Source organism: Ylistrum balloti, unplaced genomic scaffold, assembly GCF_031769215.1.
Source record: "Ylistrum balloti isolate Yb309-2 unplaced genomic scaffold, AGI_CSIRO_Ybal_v1 Utg370744, whole genome shotgun sequence".
NCBI lineage: Eukaryota > Metazoa > Mollusca > Bivalvia > Pectinida > Pectinidae > Ylistrum > Ylistrum balloti.
The window spans coordinates 642,646-661,847 of record NW_026782438.1 but is presented as its reverse complement, the minus strand read 5'-3'; the positions used below and the strand labels follow the sequence as shown (position 1 = coordinate 661,847).

The 19,202-nt window shown below is 32.8% G+C and overlaps 1 protein-coding gene across 1 annotated transcript; it reads left to right on the top strand.

Moving 5' to 3' along the window:
* Nucleotides 1-1,449: 1,449 nt before the first annotated feature.
* Nucleotides 1,450-18,029, top strand: LOC132558031 (uncharacterized). The gene is made up of 10 exons (XM_060222552.1): nt 1,450-1,507; nt 4,076-4,247; nt 5,870-5,970; nt 7,074-7,205; nt 8,389-8,553; nt 9,478-9,593; nt 12,336-12,453; nt 13,669-14,069; nt 17,339-17,407; nt 17,784-18,029. Exons 1-10 carry the CDS (start codon nt 1,450-1,452, stop codon nt 18,027-18,029), a joined length of 1,578 nt encoding a protein of 525 aa, XP_060078535.1.
* The last annotated feature ends 1,173 nt before the right edge of the window (nt 18,030-19,202 follow it).

The window sequence follows — 19,202 nt, the reverse complement described above, 5'->3', positions numbered from 1 at the left end:
TGATAGTACATAGCAGCATCTGACCATAAGCTGTTGTTTACATAAAACTAAACCACAATAAAGCACACACAATGAAACCTCTGTGGTCGTTTTCCTTTCACCTCTCAGTTTTCCTTTGCCTGCGCTCTGGAGATAAATAGATAGATATTACGCATTAATTTTAATAAAATCATACGAAACGTAGCTAGCTAAGATACATATTGTTTAAAAATTCGTACTTTAAGTCCTCTCTTAATCACACTAATGAAAATAGATATAATGAAATAATATGGAAAAGATAGGAAAAAAAACGGTAAAAAAACAACTATAGATTGCAGCAAGAATTTAAGGACCAGTACATTGTACTACAGGAATCTATAACGTGTGAAATTCAGACAATTTAGAAACCAAATCTAAAATATTGATACACGTATTGAATTATTCTTCACATTCATAAACGTATGAATGCATCTCAGTAACATAAATACCAGCATATTTTATGCAAAATAGATAAAAGCTGTCTTCTTCTCCTGACGTGACATTCGTATCTGTGACGTATGTAATATTTTGGACAAATATTAAAGGATGTTGGTGATGGGCATATCGTTGTGTCCGTTAATCTCTATATCTTCTCCTCGTGTTTTACCTCCGTATCACGATTTATAAAGGTTTATAAGGGTGATTTTGTCTGCCCGTTAATACATTGTACCTTTTCAGGCAAATTGAACAATCGTAATATAAGTTTGCTTGTTTTAGGTTTAAGAAATAGTTTATTCTGACTCAGAGTTTCATTGAAGTAGCTGGTGACTATTTCACTGAACAACATACGAGAGAACCGCTAAGAAGAGTAAGATGATATTCCCATTAACACTATCAAACCACATTATCACAAAACGATATCATCTCCAAAAACACAAACCCTCCCAGGTAAGGATAATGATACATCGCTTATTAATGATAAATACTGTAGAAATCATCAGCTGGATACTAGAACATAGTATGTAGTATGAAAGATTTCTTTTTCAATACGTTTACACTAATATGACTTGTCTATGCTACTGCTTGGTGACCTTATGAATGACACGGAAACTAAGGGAGATAATCCAAGACAATCCAAGTCACCGATCGAAATGGTTAATTCTCTACAACTACATGTACATTTAGCACTACTTGCCACACAAATCGTTTATCCGTTCTCGGTGCTTACTTTTATTAACATATTTTATTGTTCAAGACAGTAATACCTGTTTAATCTAATAAGTTATACATATGGCAAGCATCCAACTGTGTTTCAATATTGATTTATCATGCCTTACAACAAAACGGAATGGCTAGATGAACAAATTGCATATTCTATGTACATTACAAATTTTAGTTTCAAGAATGGATTATTGTCACTAACTTTGTCACAAATATCGGATAATGTAGAATATGATGTGCTGTATTTCTAATTAATCGTTTTGCGCTGCTATGGCGGCAGAACGATGGATTATTCTGTTGGTGTTTGGAAGATATTTACTTCATACAGGTAAGCGTTTCTATATTGGATATGGAAAACATATGGAAAATGGTGTGCTAGAATAACCATCAATCATTTAACCCATAGTTAAAATGTAGGAAACACGAACACCCATTTTATTCTTATTTTTCTTTGATATTTAAACTTGAAAATACCAATAAAATTAATATTAATGTGAGATTGAATATCATATTGCTATCATATACAAATGTCTGATCGCTCGCTTTATGTCGGTTACAACAATCGGGCATGGGTTATTACATTTCCATATTCACATCAGCAAAAGATATTTATTGTAATTAACGTATTTATATGTAGTATCCAATTGTTATGAGCATTGTTTTCACACACAAAATGAAGACATATTCTCTTTAGTTGAAAGCGTTTGTTGCTTTCTACTTGGAACCTTCAGACATATAGATAGTCTGTCCAGTTGTTAAAATAATAGCATATATATGTATATGTGTGTGTGTGAGGGTGTGTGTGTGTGTGTGTGTGTGTGTGTGTGTGTAACAACTTGTCATTATTTGAACTCAAATTCCTTGGGTGTTGCGTGAATGTGTCTTTAAGTTCATATTGATAGCTGAAAGTTTTAAATATGATAAGTTGTACTATCCAAACTCTTACAACTTTAAAAAATTTAATGTTACATAAAAGATTGTTTATCTTTTCAAATTTGATATTCAGTACACAATATCTTACATATTACATATGAACATAGTTTCCTTTTTTAATTCGGAACTTTGCAGCAAATGCATATGTAAAGAACATATAAGGAATAAAGTGTGTATCGATAATATTTCAATACACATACTTATCAAAATCTTATGTTATAATCTGCATGATCAATAATCCATAATTAACAATAACATTCTACAGATCTATACAAAGATTGTTTCAGAACCAAGATTTGACTTTGTTGTCTAAATGGCTTTGTTATTGTTTTCACAAATAAGCATTTAGCTAACCAACGCCAAGGGCTTTATGCATCGAAAGGAACAAATTGTGTATATAAGCAAGCTTAAAAGAATATGGCCAGACTATAGTGCCATTCATTGGTGGAAACCAAGTGCTCTTTTATAGTAAATCTGGGTTAACTCCCGTAGATCACAATGGAATGATTTAGCAACAGTAAAACACAGTCAAATATTTCTATATAGGAGTTTCCTTCATCAATAATTTAGGAAATTAACAGTTGTGCTCATTAATAACCATCTTTGCTGGTCGGTTTCCATTTGATGCTATATTGCTTTTCATCAGGAGTGAATATCGCCTTAATTAGTCGATACGTGAAGTTCCTATCTTTTCTATCCTATTTTGATGGTAACAGTTTACAATCTATTATTGATCTTGTATTAATCATATAAATACATTTTACATTGCAACACCACTGACGTAGGAAATAATTTTTTGTTCTTGTCCTGTCCGCGCCTATGGCACCATATCACGTATCCAGGAAATTCTTTCAATGGCTATCCATTAAAACGACCACTGCATCCTCAAAAAATGATTCTTTGAGGTTGTAATTATAGACTGCTAGTAAATGTCGACTCGTTCATAGGAGTTAACTGTCTAATTACGTGATACCTAGAACGCACTATATATACATACAATGAGACGAATTGTACAAATATCCAGACAATTAAGACAGGATACTTAAACTCTTGAACCTCCGCATCAAAAGCATTACCGTATACCATATCAATATCACATACATGATATAAAATTTCAAAAGTCTGATCCTTTAGATAGATATATTTGTTTGCTATCCATGCTGACTCGTCTACAGAGTTCTAGAGATTTGAAACTTCATTGATTAAAGCACTGTCTAAAATGAAATATTTTTATATGTCAATATTTTCTTTACACCCTAATCCTCGGTATTCCAGAAGATACATCACATTCGCTCTCTGTATCAATGTACCATTTCAATATTGAAAATTCCACGGATAAGACGACAATACGAATTTGATACTTTGATATACTCAAAACGAATCTCGTGATCGTATAAAGATATGTTGTATTGGCTTTGAAGTTGGGTATCGCTTCTTTGTAATCTTCAATGGAGCGTATCAATCTTTTGTTGGCCAGTTATTTCTCTGGAAGCCCGTCTAGACCTATCAAATTACTTTGCTTGTGTCTTCAAATTTGCGAAAGTGATCGTAACCCCATGAGTATCGAGGATGTCTATATCTTTACGAGCAAACCTATCCCCAACAAATGTTGCATTGTCCGTTTTGTGGTGATATATTACTTAATTAGTTTTAATGTACATGATATCAAAACCGCCTACATCCAAGACTTCAAGATCTCAGTAATGATGTCATACAAATACATTTCTTTTCGAATAGGAGTAACGAGTTCGCTTGTTTTTAATCATATACTAAAAATATTTCTGTTCTCATTTATATCAAGTTTTATAAAGAAAATCTTGTGTTATTTTGATATCTGTTCGATGCGATCATAAGTAAATTGATAATGCAAAGAACTACAATGATTCTGAATTAAAAAGAAAAACAGTGTCTGAACATCTAAAAAATATTATTCATTACATGTATTTTTGATATATCAATCCAGATGCTGTATGCACATATCCAACAGACGTGAGAGGTGAATGGTATTCGTCGTCAAACGGCCTGCTCACATTCCAGAGCTCATCCATTGAAGGTTTTACCAGCAGTGCTACACTTATAGGTACACAAAATTACACATGTGAATTTGATGGAACAGGCGACAGATATATAAGCAAGTAAGTAGCCAATAACACAAAGTTACTTAAAGACTAAGTACAATTGTGATATTTTATAAACCTTGCAAAATCGTACTTTGTGGCAGGTAGTTTACTAGCAAAGCAAACCGTCCCAGGTATTTTGCTGCGAAATCAGTATTAAGTCTTATATGCGCATTCAAAAACAATTATGTATTTACTTATTATTTTTGTCAAATATCATGTCAATGTTTCCAATATTTTTTATATTTTTTATGTTTTTGATATTTGTATAATATTGATATGGCACATATAAGATTGTTTTTGTATCCTGTCTGTACGGACACAACACATCAATTCATGAAATTTGAGTGTAGAAATAAGTGAGTCGATGCTACCATTAAAAAGAACAATTTACACCAGACATGTATTGATGCTAACCTCCCACCATACATCCAATACAAAAATACATTTAATACAGCTACTTTGCGTACAAACTTTTACTGGCAAAATCTGTAGTAAATGAATGTAGATGCGATTAAGGTATTGTCCAAAAACAGATACTTAAGGTTCGTTCTCACGAATGGCCACAAATACTGTGAAACCTCTTCGAATTTGAAATTAAAGATGGATTATTATACAAGAGTGTTGGGTCAATCCCTCTAGATTTACATGATAAGTATGTCGTTTCATGGTATCTAATAGCTTGATCTTTCTTTGTATACATCATAACATTCGCTGCATACAAAAAGATCTATTCTAGCTGGATAACGGAAACAATTCTGCCCACACATTTATTCAATTTTCCCAAAGAAGGAACACTTGCTAATCACGCTTCAGTATTGCAATTATATCGGTTTCTGATTACAAGAATCATTATGAACAAAGTTATATTGCTAGATCGTCTTATTGCCTAACCAAACCTTTATCAAGCTTCTTACTATCACATCAAGGTTAAGGTCTTATTGCAATACTGTTGACCTAAGAAGTAAAAATAAAGGTATAAGGACCTCCAAAGAGTTTTTGATAAAAAAAAACACATTCTACAAGACTTTTTGAATTTTCGACTCTGTAGACTACTTTGTCAATTTTAAACTTAAGGAACACGTTCGTTTTCTTGTATTGAGAGAACGACGGCACAAAGATATGTGGATGTGAATAATACTTCAACGATTTATTTGAAAATACTCCAAATTGAAAAAAAAAAAGAAAAAAAGAAGAAATTGCGAAAATAATAAAATTTTTGGTTTGACAATATTGTCGAGTTCGGCGGTAAGATTTTCCATCAGACTATTGGAATACCTCTGGGACAAGCTGTTCCTGTTTTGGATGACTTATTTTGTTATCAAAAGTCATGTTTTGTTTACCTTGATTCTATTCCACACGAAATCATCTGGGGAACGTAACAATTAACGATTTCTGTCCACAATTATCGTTTGACTGCTGACACAGGTCGTTAATTTCCTCCACTTTAAACAGGGTCAGAGTTCTGACGTCCATCGACCCCAGAACAATATCAAAAAGTCGACAGAACGTCAGAATGATTTGGAATAATTTCGTTTGTATTCTGAATATGCACACATTTTTTACAACAAACTTGGAAATTTAGTCACGATTTATGTTTCTGATAACAATCAATAATGTATATTCTGATGTCATTTCAGAGCAACCGTTCAGTTTTTCACGACAGTAACCGGCGAGGTGTATCTCTGTATCAACATGATGAAAGTCACAGAAAACAAGTATATTGTCCAGTATGAATCAGGTAGGATGCTGCCAGAGAGAACTGAGGTGTTCTAAGCATGTAGTGATAACCAATTTGTTTTGTGTGATATTAATGCCACGATTAACTTATAAAGAAAGCTTTTTTTAACTCACACACTCTCCTATGTGCTAATATCCGGATATTAGTTATATGCCCACAGCAAGACAAAATCCATCTCACATAAATTGGAGTAACCTTTGTTTATAAATGGAAAAAAAATAGCATAATGTCTTTGTTCTCTATTCACCATTACTATAAATGGGACATTTCAATATCCAGTTGTAAATCGAATAATGTTACAATAAGTTGCTCTGACATAACCAAAGTAAAGCTACAATATGAAGATACATCAATTTCTGATGTTACGAGCCTGAATTGTTACTATCTGAATTTGCGAAATAGACACACTGTTGTAATGTCACTTCGCGCTGATATTTACTTCATTGATATTTTAATAAAGTTTAATGTTGATTATCTGTCTGAAATATAAAACTGAAGAGTAAAACTTCATCCGTTTCAACCTCCTGCTGTGTATCACCTCCTACCTCCCAGTGTTGTTTGCGAATCCTGTGAATATTGTGTCATGTAAGGCTCATTAATAAATAATGTATTCACGTCGCACTATGACGTAAATAAGCACAGAAACATTGTTTTCTTTAACATTTGGTTATACTTTAAAATATACATTAGAAAATATTTTTGTCCGTCTAAAATTCTGAAAAACCTAAATCCTTAAACAGTGTTAAGGCGTTCGAATAAATAGTGCTCGCCAACGGCGATAGTGTAAACAGCAGATTGATATATGATGTTTTGCGGACATGAAACAGCGATTCAACTTTAAATATGCGGTTTTAAATAGATTAATAGGATGTGCTCAAATGCTATTATGATTTAAGAATTTGGCAAGTATCCAAATATTGAGCGTCACAAGACGTTATTTCCTACATAGAGGGGTTAGCACTGGATCCGTAATAGGTATTTGTCCGTCCATCAAAATGCCTGACGTCTGGTATTTGTGGGAGTGGAAATTCAGGCTACGGACATTGCTGCCAAAGCTGTGCATTGTACGAACATTTGTTTCTCAATGTTTCTTCTCTCTACAGAAATCGACTCCACCACAAACCAACGCGAGGTTGTCATTTTTTCTGGAACTGGTCAAGTGGCCACAGAAAATAACACATGTAATATAGTAGGTTCCTATCCGACGGGCAACCATGAAATCTTCGTTCAAAAAGGTAAGTTGTTCCATTCTGTTAAAGAAGCCAAGATAAATTTATCTTATACATTTCAACACGATAAACATAGAAAAACACAAATGTAAATTGAACTTCTAAGAGGTACACGTGTTCTCATGAATGGTGAAATACAGATGAATGCTCTGTTTTTATCTGGTTGATGATTGAACTCAAAGAATTTTAAAAATGGAATAATGAATTACAAACACAATCAACTATATATTTTTAGACGTTGAGGATGGAAATCTTTTCTCTGTACTTTTGCGTTAAAGGCACTTCACAACTCGTTAATACTCACTTCAGATCAAAACAAACCCGCGGTTGTTGAACCAGAACGCAAAGTTTCAACAGAACAGTTATGAAATTAAAGTGTTCCTATTCCAGTTATGTGCATTCATTTTCTTGTCAAGGTCAATTTAATTCGATGATTTTCTTTGATGAATGTTTAGAATATTACTTCATCTGGCATCGTAATGGAAACGTTCAGCGCATATTTTTTTCAATTTTTATGCAAGGTTAATTCAAGTGAAGGGCAAACTCATAACACATGTTTCAAAGGATGCACATTGATAACGAGTATAGAGAAATTTTTTACATTCGTCATAGTGATGTCATTGAAAGCAATTCTGTTTCTTTGTGCAATATGAAACTGGACGTGTTTTGATGCTCATTAGTTTGTCTGATGGTTCCGTTGTTGTATACATTGATCTTATTTGAGAATGTAATATTACATACTTGGACTAATCAAGGCTATGGCGGATGTTGTAGATGAAACAGAAGACGTTTACTCCTTCGGAACACATGATCTTACTTCCTTTATTCTTTTTAGATTTTTCGTGTCCATATTTTATCCTAGGTTTATTGATATAAGTGCGGATAATGATTATAGTCATGTTGTTATTTTCTTTTTTACGACTTTTGTAATTGTTTTCCCCTCTAATAATGTTTCAACTGTATTCCATGATATCATTAAAACCGCACAACACAAGACAGAATAACCACAAGCGGTAGTACAAAAAATAGTTCAACTTGTGCCACCCCTTCTTCTAACGTATAAAAACCTAAGATTAGCTTAAGATGGTATATGCTGTATCCGATCCAATTGAAAATATTATCTTTGATCTAACATTAATCTGAATTTCCTGGAGTTGAGTTCACTTGAATTGAATTAATACTATTTCAGATTCAGTAGAGAGCGCTGCTATATCGTGTCCTGACGTTCTAAAGAGTACATTTGATGTCTTGGTTTCCGATCTGTCTTGTACCGGATCAAAATTAGACGGAAAAACAAACACCACTCGACTGTCTTTTACGTATTCCAGCTGCGCCCAGCAAGCGTTATTTTCATGTATGTTGTTCAGTTTTATTTGCACACTAGTACAAACAACAGCAGACTAGTTATTTCGGTAGGCGAGTATTTGTTTTGACAAAAGCGAAACATCAAATTGGACGTACATATATATGTTAAGGAAATACCGGAAATCTTATTACATTTTTATGTAATCGATAACAGTAATGACTATTATTTCAAAAGGTAGATGCATCATCCTAATGGTCTTTACTGAATAATACAATAGGCCCATAGGACTGTACCGCAAAAAGTGATTCATTCGAATGAAAGAGTATTAAGTCGCCTTTCTATCCAATAGATGTCAGATACATCGTTTATTCAAAATTAAGCTCCTTTCAACCCAAAATGCTTCAGACTTCTGACTAGATTTTTGTAAAATCTAATTATTCCTACAGGAGTAGTAGGATATAAAAGACTCTTAAAATATTTGCCGTATTAGGCGGTGTTTCTCACACCACAAAGGACCAAACATTTATACAAAATTGAAAACCTTTCACCCAAGGGTGTTTTAGTCGAAATTTGGGCAATATTCAATTTTTCGTACGGTAGTCGTAGGATCGTGCGGAGTTTTCTCTATTCTGCATAGAAGGAATCCCTCCTTCCGCCAAAGGGGGTCGGGGTATAGGTGGGTTGGGGTTATTCTGTTGTGTGTGTATCTGTGTGTGTGGGTAGGGGACTTACTGTTTAATTGAGTTCCCTTCCCCCAAGACTTTAGACCAGTTGTCTTTCGAACCAGGTGAGCTAATAATTTATTCAGTAAATGACGAACACAATTATTTCGCCAAAATGTTACAAACTTATTGAATTAAAGTAAAAGCATGCCTTTTTTTTTAAAGGATTTCGAGTTCTCTTTTAACAAAGATTCATAGAAAACAGGAATGATGAATTATGATGTTTTTATTTATTTATTTATCTTTGCAGCAAATGGACAGTATACATGCATGTACAGTTTAAACGAAGGATCATATACTTATCTTAATGTACTCAACAATGATTCTTCTGTAAATGAGCCAACAACCTACAGGTTCTCATGCTTCGTAAGTATCTGCCTGGAAAAGTCTTATATTCCATACCATATTTAATACCGTATGTATAAAACAGTCTACCATATCGTAAATATCAGTAAAGCCTCACATCTCACACCGTATTTAGGAAATCATGTATTCTCACATCTTGCATCGTAAATATGAAATCTACTCTCATTTTCTTTTCTCACATTATCTCGTACTGTAAATGTAACACACCGTAAATAGTCTCTCATCTCCTACTTTTATAAGAAATAGTAACTCCTTGTCAATGTATAAGATAGACTTTCATCGCAAACCGTAGGTACGAAATAGCATCACATCTCATACCAAAATATTGTTATTGGTAACTTATACCAAGGCCTCACAATATGATGGTTATACAAATTCATTGATAAGTACATTTAAACCATTTATCTTACATACATCAAACATAACAAATATATTAATGCTCATCATTGCATCGGATCAACAGCTTTGTATAATGTTATTCTTGTGTCATCAATTTAATGAATGCACTATAAGACTCACGAAAACAAATATCAGACATTGTCCGATATGAAGACTATGTTAACTACATAAAGGACACCAAATGTTTTTTTTTTTTTTTTTTTGTCATCAATATTCAAGACATATTATATATATATATATTAATTTGATACAATGAACAGCCCATGATTGTTGTATAGTATCGTCCGATAATCGAAAGATTCTGGAATTTATTTCAGTATCATTGATATCAATATTCACATATTCTTTATCAACAACAATAAAACCCTAGGTTTGGGAGGTCATATGTTGTTAAACTTTATATATGAAAATAATTATGGTAATTGATAATATATATATATATATATATATATATATATATGAAGTGAAATAAGTTAGAATGCTATTGAAGGACAACAGGTTTGAAATCCGTATAAAGGATATCAACTTCAAACTTCAAACTTGCCTGTTTCAATTTAAAGAGTGAAAAGTTCAAATTTACCAAGCTATCAAATAAATGAATAAGTATTCGAGATACGACACCATATATTTTGACAACTCAAGTGTACCTTATTGACCTTAGATAAGGTTGAGGTTTTAAGTAACTGGTACACAGGGGTGATGTATCCTGTGTTGCCATGTTTACAAACAATAATTGGTCTACGTCCTTGAGAACTCATGTCTGGAGACACTTGTCATAATTCCCAAACCTACTTCAACAGCATCACATTAAGCTGCTCCTGCTATTGGATGAATATCGGTGTACCGTTTCAAACGACATCTGACTCCTAAGTTGATTACAGTCTCACATAGCAACACGTTGTTACTCATGTGTATTTATACCACTGGTGCGGCGTACTTTGTACTTTTAAAAACGTTGACATTTGCTCTCGGCTCTTACATAAAAACTTGTTACAAACAAATGCCAGAATAGTCAGCTTTAAAACAGCTAAAGGTGTATATAATTTTAGCTATGTTATTCATGATTAAGCAGTAAAGAATTAAAGATGTTAGCTGCAGCTATGATTCCCTATACGGGAAAGTCTTTACCCGTAATTTTAACAGTGAATGTAACATATTATTAAATTGGTTTTATTAAGCTTACTATTGCTAAAGAATGGGTCTCAGAAAATTATGTCTCACTATTCATACGGACCAAATTTTATTAAGCTTGGCTTGCTTAATATCGTAAACTTAAGCATCATTTTCTCAACTGAAAACCAAATAAATAAATATATAGGACTTTCCTTTGATTCATTAAAACATAGTTATTTTCTTTGGTTCAAACTTCATGTTTAGTACCTTACAGGCCCATATCATTTACAGGCCAGTCGTATTGAAGTGCCGATATTAAGTAGCTAATCCGATTTGGATTTACATATCATTCTCAGGCAAGTCAGTAGTTAAATGGACTTCATGTTACTACGTGGTGCACCCGGCTAATACTAGATTGGAATACTTCACGACAAACGACAGAAAGTTTCTTGAATTTTCCTATATTCAATCAATACCGTTGGGCTGTATCCCACACCCTTATAACACATCATTTAAAAAAGTCTCCTGGCAATATTTGAACCACAAAAATAATATAAAAAACAAAATCGAATTTACATCAGTTCTCATATACTACAGAAAAGTAAAAACGCTTATTTTCAAACAATATTCAACGGAAAGGAAGGAATGAGAATGATTATGAATATTCCATGCTATATTACGGTATGAAGTAGCAGCTCTTATAACACAACCAGTGGGAGAAACATACGAACTTCTATTCTTTTGACATCGAAAAGCTGAAAAGAAACCTTCCGGAGCATACCTTATCACTTTTTGAAAACAAAATCAAGACCACTTTGCCAAAAATGTTTTCCAAAGGAGCTATTTCAAACTTGATGGCGATTTTTTCTCCCTGAAACATTATTTAGGTTCGACATTAAAAAACAAACATAGGAAATTCGTCTTAGTTTTATATCAAAATAGCAATCCGATTTCCTACATATGCAAAATGTGTAATAGGCCGTTGTGACTTTTTCTATCTCAACAATCAATTAAAGTTAATTCTGATAATGCTATTAGATTCAGTTGTAGGCATGACTGTTCTACTTAATCATAATCCTTTTTTGTTCTTTTTACAATTCACACCAATCTCCATATCAAAGAAAAAGGATCAATTATATTGTCGGTTTCATTTGCTTTTCATTATTATACCTTAGAAGTTTGGTTCGATACAAGTGATTAATGAAATTATTTTTTTGTTAACTGTTTAAGGTATTGGAGACACAAAAGAGACTTGTTTATCTAACACAATACCCGGAAATATGTCAATCTGGACAGACACCGTACAACGTATCCTCACCCGGAAGATACCTGTTGTTTGTTAACAACGGTGAGTTGAATCAGATTTACTTTAATGTCAGTTATAAGAGAAAATTCATTCATTTTGTTCACAAGACAGCTCAGATATTCTTATAAAGGTTACATTGTCATATCATTGATAAATAGCTTAAATATAGAATTTAAAACAAAATATTGAACATATACCTGTTTGTTCCCGTAGATCGTGAGTTCGATAATTTGACAGGGCACCAGTCAAAAATTGTAGTACAATGTCCAGATTATCAAGAAATTAACATAATTCGTCATATACATTTACGTTGTTGATCCAATGGTCCCAGATTTGAATTACCTTTCGTAAGTGTGCCAGAGTTTAACATATATTGTTATTACATATAATATTGTAACGAAATTTACTTTATTAATTTAAGGCCCGAAATTAATTCTTATTTTCCAAACTCAAAAAATGACAATTCATTTTTATAAAGATACAATTACTGGTATGTCCTTTTACTAGGTCTAAAAAGTGTATGGATATAGGTGTGGAGTAATTATGAGGCATAGTCTAGGGTTCGCTGACAATCGGAAACACGCAGTGGATGTGACATATATACTGTGATATGTTTAAGAGGTTTACCTACTTTAATTGTACGTGTACTTAAAGAGTCAGGAAACAAAATATGAGTCTACTCATGCATCATGTCGTCATACGGTTTGGTACATCCTTGTTCTTTAATCCCTAATCAGATAAGCATCAGTATATTCAGTAAAATGTCATCTTCAAAAGTTTCTCAATTTGATAAATTATTTCAAGCATTTTGTACCCCAATAACCGACTCGTTATACCTTAAGTAAATCATTAACGTAATTTCAAAACTCTACTCTGTGGGATAATTGATGATATCAACAGGAAGGAAAAAATGTTATCTAATGTTTCAGGTTGTAGTACAATTAAGAGTATTTATCTGGTTTACACGTTCCCAACCAATCAGAAAACATATTTGTTTTGTTAGTTGTCTCATTGTATTAATGTATTATTATATAATGCGGATAAGTGTTCCGATTATGTACTTCTGAACTGTTGTTTACGTCCAGCTAAGCACTTACATATTGTTTAATCGAATATACATTTAAATGTTACAATCACTTACACATATATTATTTCGCACTTATGTCACATCTTATGTAATCTTCTATAGCCTTATGTAGTTCAGTGTTTTGTATTCAAAAAGCTTGTACATTCTTTTACTATAACTTACATTCACAGACCCCGTTACAGACATGGGTGGACAGATCGCTGTTGGGGTCATTGTCGGTCTTGCGGTCATCCTCGTCTTCGTTTTTGGCATTGTATCATTTCTGAAGTGGTTTATGTACGCAAGCAAGAAAAAAATCAACCCATTGCAAGACGCAGAAGCAATTCAGGACACAGCAAGATACTACTGGAGATTCCTTAAAAAGAGGTTTGCTGAAAAGGAAGAACCTTTCGATGATATTCCAAAGATCTTAAAGATCAGAAAGAAAAGAATGGAACGAAAAGCGCAGTTGGCCAGAAAGGAATCGTTTGTGATGGAGTTAGAAGTTCATGAAGAAATAAGCGAAGAACCTGAGTTTTCTGATATTGAAATAACTGTGCCTAAGTCTGCTATTCGGCGATTACCGTCAATGGTATGTATGAATCTTTTATTTCATTCATATGATCAATTTGTTAGTCGAGAAACTGTAGGGCGTAATTGATACATATTCACCAAGGTTTTTTTGCTGTATATTTTACACGGTTAGATAAATATATTCTACATACCGTCAATGGTAGGCATTAATCTTTTATTCAATAGATGGGATAAACTTGTGAATTTATGACCATCTAGAAACCATAGGGAATTATTGATATAATTTTTTATCTGTTTTCCCAGTTTGTTGTAGTTTGCTCTACAAGTGAAAAAATCTTTACAAAATACAATGTAATCCACTTATAACGACATGTGATTTATATTGTATTGTAATGAATAGTATAGCTCAGAGACTGCCGCTTGTTATTTGTTGTACATATCTTATAAACAAAAAACAACAGGGGAAAGAAATGTTGTCAAATGGTCATTTATTAAATGACAGGAACATTTCAAATACAACCATAATATCAATCACTTTTGTTATATAAAATATAGATCTGAATGACATTAACTTCAGTCTATTTGTACAACAAAAAAGATGGGGTACAAATTATCGGCATACAACCATAAAAAAACATGGATATATAAGCTGGCTCAAGACAAAATGTGGGAGTGTGGTATGGGTGGGACTTCGAAAGATATTAAACGTAATCACAGCAGCAGAAAAATTATGAGGAGTGATGAAGATATGAAGCGGTCAAAATCACGAAGAGGTGCGGTCTCGCTGATTGGTCAATCCAGGCCCTGACCGCCTAGCATCACGGCTACTGCCGCTGGTCACGTGAACAGCCCCTCTGACTGGTCAAGCTAAAACCGTGACCGCATAGCGAGTTGCCCTACACGGCCCTCTAGCTAACACGTGCGCACACATAACATCCAAATAACAAGAGATACAAACTACATAGGGTAACAGATGGTCACCAGGTGGTCAGAGTTCAAGATCTTATTCCAAATAACAAAATCATGCAAGAGCCAACTTACATAACATTATAATGTGAAGAACATCTGTAGGATTATGACAATTATACATATATATATAAAGTAACCATCTAACACAAATGTATTTATTTCATGAAATAAATTTTATATAGTGTATTGTATAGCCTTTTCTTGTGTTCACATTTAAATCTATGCACCAGAATAATGATTGTTTCTGAATATGGTGATATTTACGTGCTTTTAAATACTAAAAGCATATGTGAAGTACTTTAAAACGTACGGTAAAACATCTAATTTTCATAGGAGTTATTGTTTATAATCTCTTCTTTTTTCTTTTATCTAACGAAGTCACACACTGTAAAATAGAATAAATATGTATCTAATGGGCTATATTCATCCACTTTAACGATATTACAGTAGCCTTTATTGATAAAAAAGTATCAAACTGACAAACACTTGTTCTTTTATATTTACTAGCTAAATAAACATATGGTTTATAAGTAAATAGACATATCGTAAATAGTTGATGAAACTAGCACGTTAATTGTGTCCTTGATTTATACATAAGTAGCATTAAGTGCATGTCATGAAGCACTTGCATCCTATTACACTGAATATCAATAAGGAAGTTAAGTCTCAAAATGTCCTCTTTATCTCCTATTTTTCATGAGGAAATGAAATTGAAGATGCTTAAACCGTTAAAAACTGTATCTGTTGTTACACATTTTTCTCAACTTTTTAAATGATGGTTTCGTTAGAGCATCATCATTATCAACAATTGTAACCGAACTTAAGAATATAGACCTTCAGCATCATTGACGAGTCCTAAAAAGACGAAATAGCTGTATAACATATTATAATTCATTATTTAGTACTACTCTATCCAGTTCTAAGTTTGTATGAAAAGGTTATTATTCACTTGTGTGTCTTCTGTACCGTTTTACAGATTGTGGTAGACATTGCCGGCTGATGTTTGCCGTAACCTGCGTGGCATGTTTTAATTGATTTGAACAGTGACACGGTTCCGAAAGGTACTGAATTATTGGCTAATGAGCGACAGAAATGTCAACAGCTAGAAAGGAAGGCTCATTAGCCAATAATTCAGTACATTAAGTGTATTTTTATCACTCTTCTCATAGATTTCAAATTGTTAGTCCTTACATCACTGACAAACCCTAGAAGCACGAAATAGCTGTATGATGCATTTATTTGTAAATCATCAAACATATGAAAGTTTCGAAATTTACTGAGATATGAGGCAAGTAAATCTTCCTATCTTGATATTTCTTTCGCTCATGTTGGATTTTGTACAGTCCCCTTTCAGGTTTTAAAAATCTTTATTCACCGACGAGTACGAGGACAAAATAGCTGTATGATGAGTTTAATTCATTATTTGAAACTATTGCAAACTACTCTTAAGTTTGTATTAAAATATTGTATTGACTTGCTTGTCTCTATTTCAATAAATAACATGACAATACCAACATGTCAACATAATCATAATCCATGGACGTAATGTCACGTTCTCAAATGAAAGTATCCAACAAAGGAACAAGATAAGTAAAGAGCATCAATCACATCCAGCTTTATATCCCACAAAGAAATTAAATATTTGTCAATGATATCACTATGAAGATAGCAAAACTTCCTCATCATTTTCATCAATTTGCATCTGTCAAGCCCATGTTTGTCCGTCAATTTTTACACGAGAATCGTGATAATGGAAACAGGCCCTTGAATGTCGAATAAACTATGACATATCAATTCCATAATCTTGCTAAGAACGATTAGGTAAAAGAGGCAAAAAAGAACTTCAAGAAAATTTAGAATTAAGTATGACCAAATGAAGTATAAAACTGCATCTTACAGCTGTTTCGCCATTCAAGGACGAATGTATATTGAAACCTGGATTGGGAGTTGTGCTTACATTTTATTTCAAACAGTTTCATAATTTTTTATTTTTGATAACTTCAGAAGAGGACACCAAATGTATGTGTATATTTTGACTGTTGACTGTACAAAAGACACAAATGTTAAATTATTGCTCTAGTACTTCAATGTTAAACTTGAATAAAGTGTTCAGCAATAAGTGAAAAGAAAAACCAGCATTATAAGCAAACACTTGAATAAATCCACAACTATATGAAGGGTACATTGAGTTAAGTTCAAAAAACAGATTTTCAGTCAAACTAAACCACACATTTATGATATGTAGCTCATTCTTCTTCCACAGTCGAACCATCAAAGATTACGTTTGAATGTGGCAGCGTCACATTTTGTTTTTCACTTATAGTTAATTAAAATTAAAATTATGTCGATATTTTGCAGGATCGTAAGAAATTTGTACAGTGGATAGATCACAGAAATACAGGTGTGACGGACTTCCGAGCGACGCCAGTAAGTGTTATAATACGGGGTTTGAGAATAAGGTCATGTCACTATTCATGTATCACATTTTTATTAGATATCTATTGTCTTCAGTCTTTTAGATTTTTAGTATTTGTGTTGCAGATCAAATATACTAAAGAATTAACTACAAACGTAAATCGTACCAAATTGAATGACATTTTAATCCCTCAACGCATGTTACTGGATTTAACATTACAACTGCACCAAAATCTCAAAAAATAAGTTTGAGTTTGGAAACAAAATAACTGTGATCAATATTAAATTTTCATGTCTGGAGAAGAAGAAATTTCAAAGTGTTTGGCGTAGGATGTATTTTTGCTCTAAAAACCTAATATATATCATCGTGTTTCTTTTGTATTCACAGATCTGGCAGAAAGACTGGGAATCCTATAGGGACCCATTTAATATGCAAAATATAAACAGATGCGCTACACCTAGTACCAGTGGATTTAGTGTCAGAACACTGTCCTCCGTAATAGACTCTGGGGAAATATCGTGGTATGAACCAGAGAAGGTGGAGAAAGGAAAGCTTAATGCCATGTGGAGAAGAATATACAAGTTACTGCCTATGTTATCGAAGAAGAAAGAGCCAGATTATTTTGGAAGTTGATAATTATATTTAAAATTAATATAAATGCCATTTAATAGGCAATAATTGATGATATTGATACCATGATAGATATTCGCACATTATAATCAATTTATTTATTGATTTATCTATTAATCTATCTATTTATTTATTTGTTATTTGAAACGTAAGCATATGTCATATTCTTATCAGATTGAAGTCATTTGATGAAACATAATCTCATTTTTCTTACAAACATCCTAGTACTAAATTTCAGATTTGTCTTTATAAAAATGGTCCTATTCATAGTATGAGTTCTTTATTTAGAGCAGAATAACACAAGGATCAACAATTTGTTATGATTAGAATCAATATGATTTGATAAATATGGAAGCCTGCCTTATGTGTATCACAAAATGAAATCATCACTACTTAACAAAAAATAAAAAATAAAATGAAAAATGCGGAAAATCATTACATGTGTTAACAAAGTGTTACAGGCAAACAACGTTCTTTTCACAACTTATTCGTTCCATTTTATCAGACAGACAGACAGACTGACTGACAAACAGTCAAACACAGGTCTTAACGTGTGGCAACAAAGTGTTACGGACAGAATATTCTTGTAGCAACCAACTAGTTCCATTTTCAGACAGACATATAGCACCCCCTCTCCCTACAGAGGTAGTGAAACGTCATCAAAATATAATCATTTTGCTTGTGTCTTGATCATTTCGATCAATGGTCAGAGTACATGTGTAAAATAAATAAATGAATGTGTATGGTATGTGTATTGTACATGTGTAATATATGCCTTGTCAAAGTCTTTCATAACTTATGTACAGTTTTGTTAACTGAATACCTTATGGATCATTTTCAGATCCGGATTCAACTTTCTATTATTCGCTAAGGGTAATGGTATCAAAATTATCAAAATATAAATAAATAAAAATATGAATTATAATTTCCAACATACCGATTGATTAATATTCAATAAGATAATATTACGGCTTGAAAATCTAACGGAAAACTCGTGTAGTTATGACTAAATAGCGATCATAGGAATGCCATATACTGATTGGTGATAATAAGTAAAATGAGTCAACAAATATTGCCTGTATACAGGTATGTATACGTGTGTCAAGTATAAGGAACTTTCCCCTAGTTAATTGGCAAATTTTCAAACAGAACAATGTTTACAAATAGAAGTGTTTT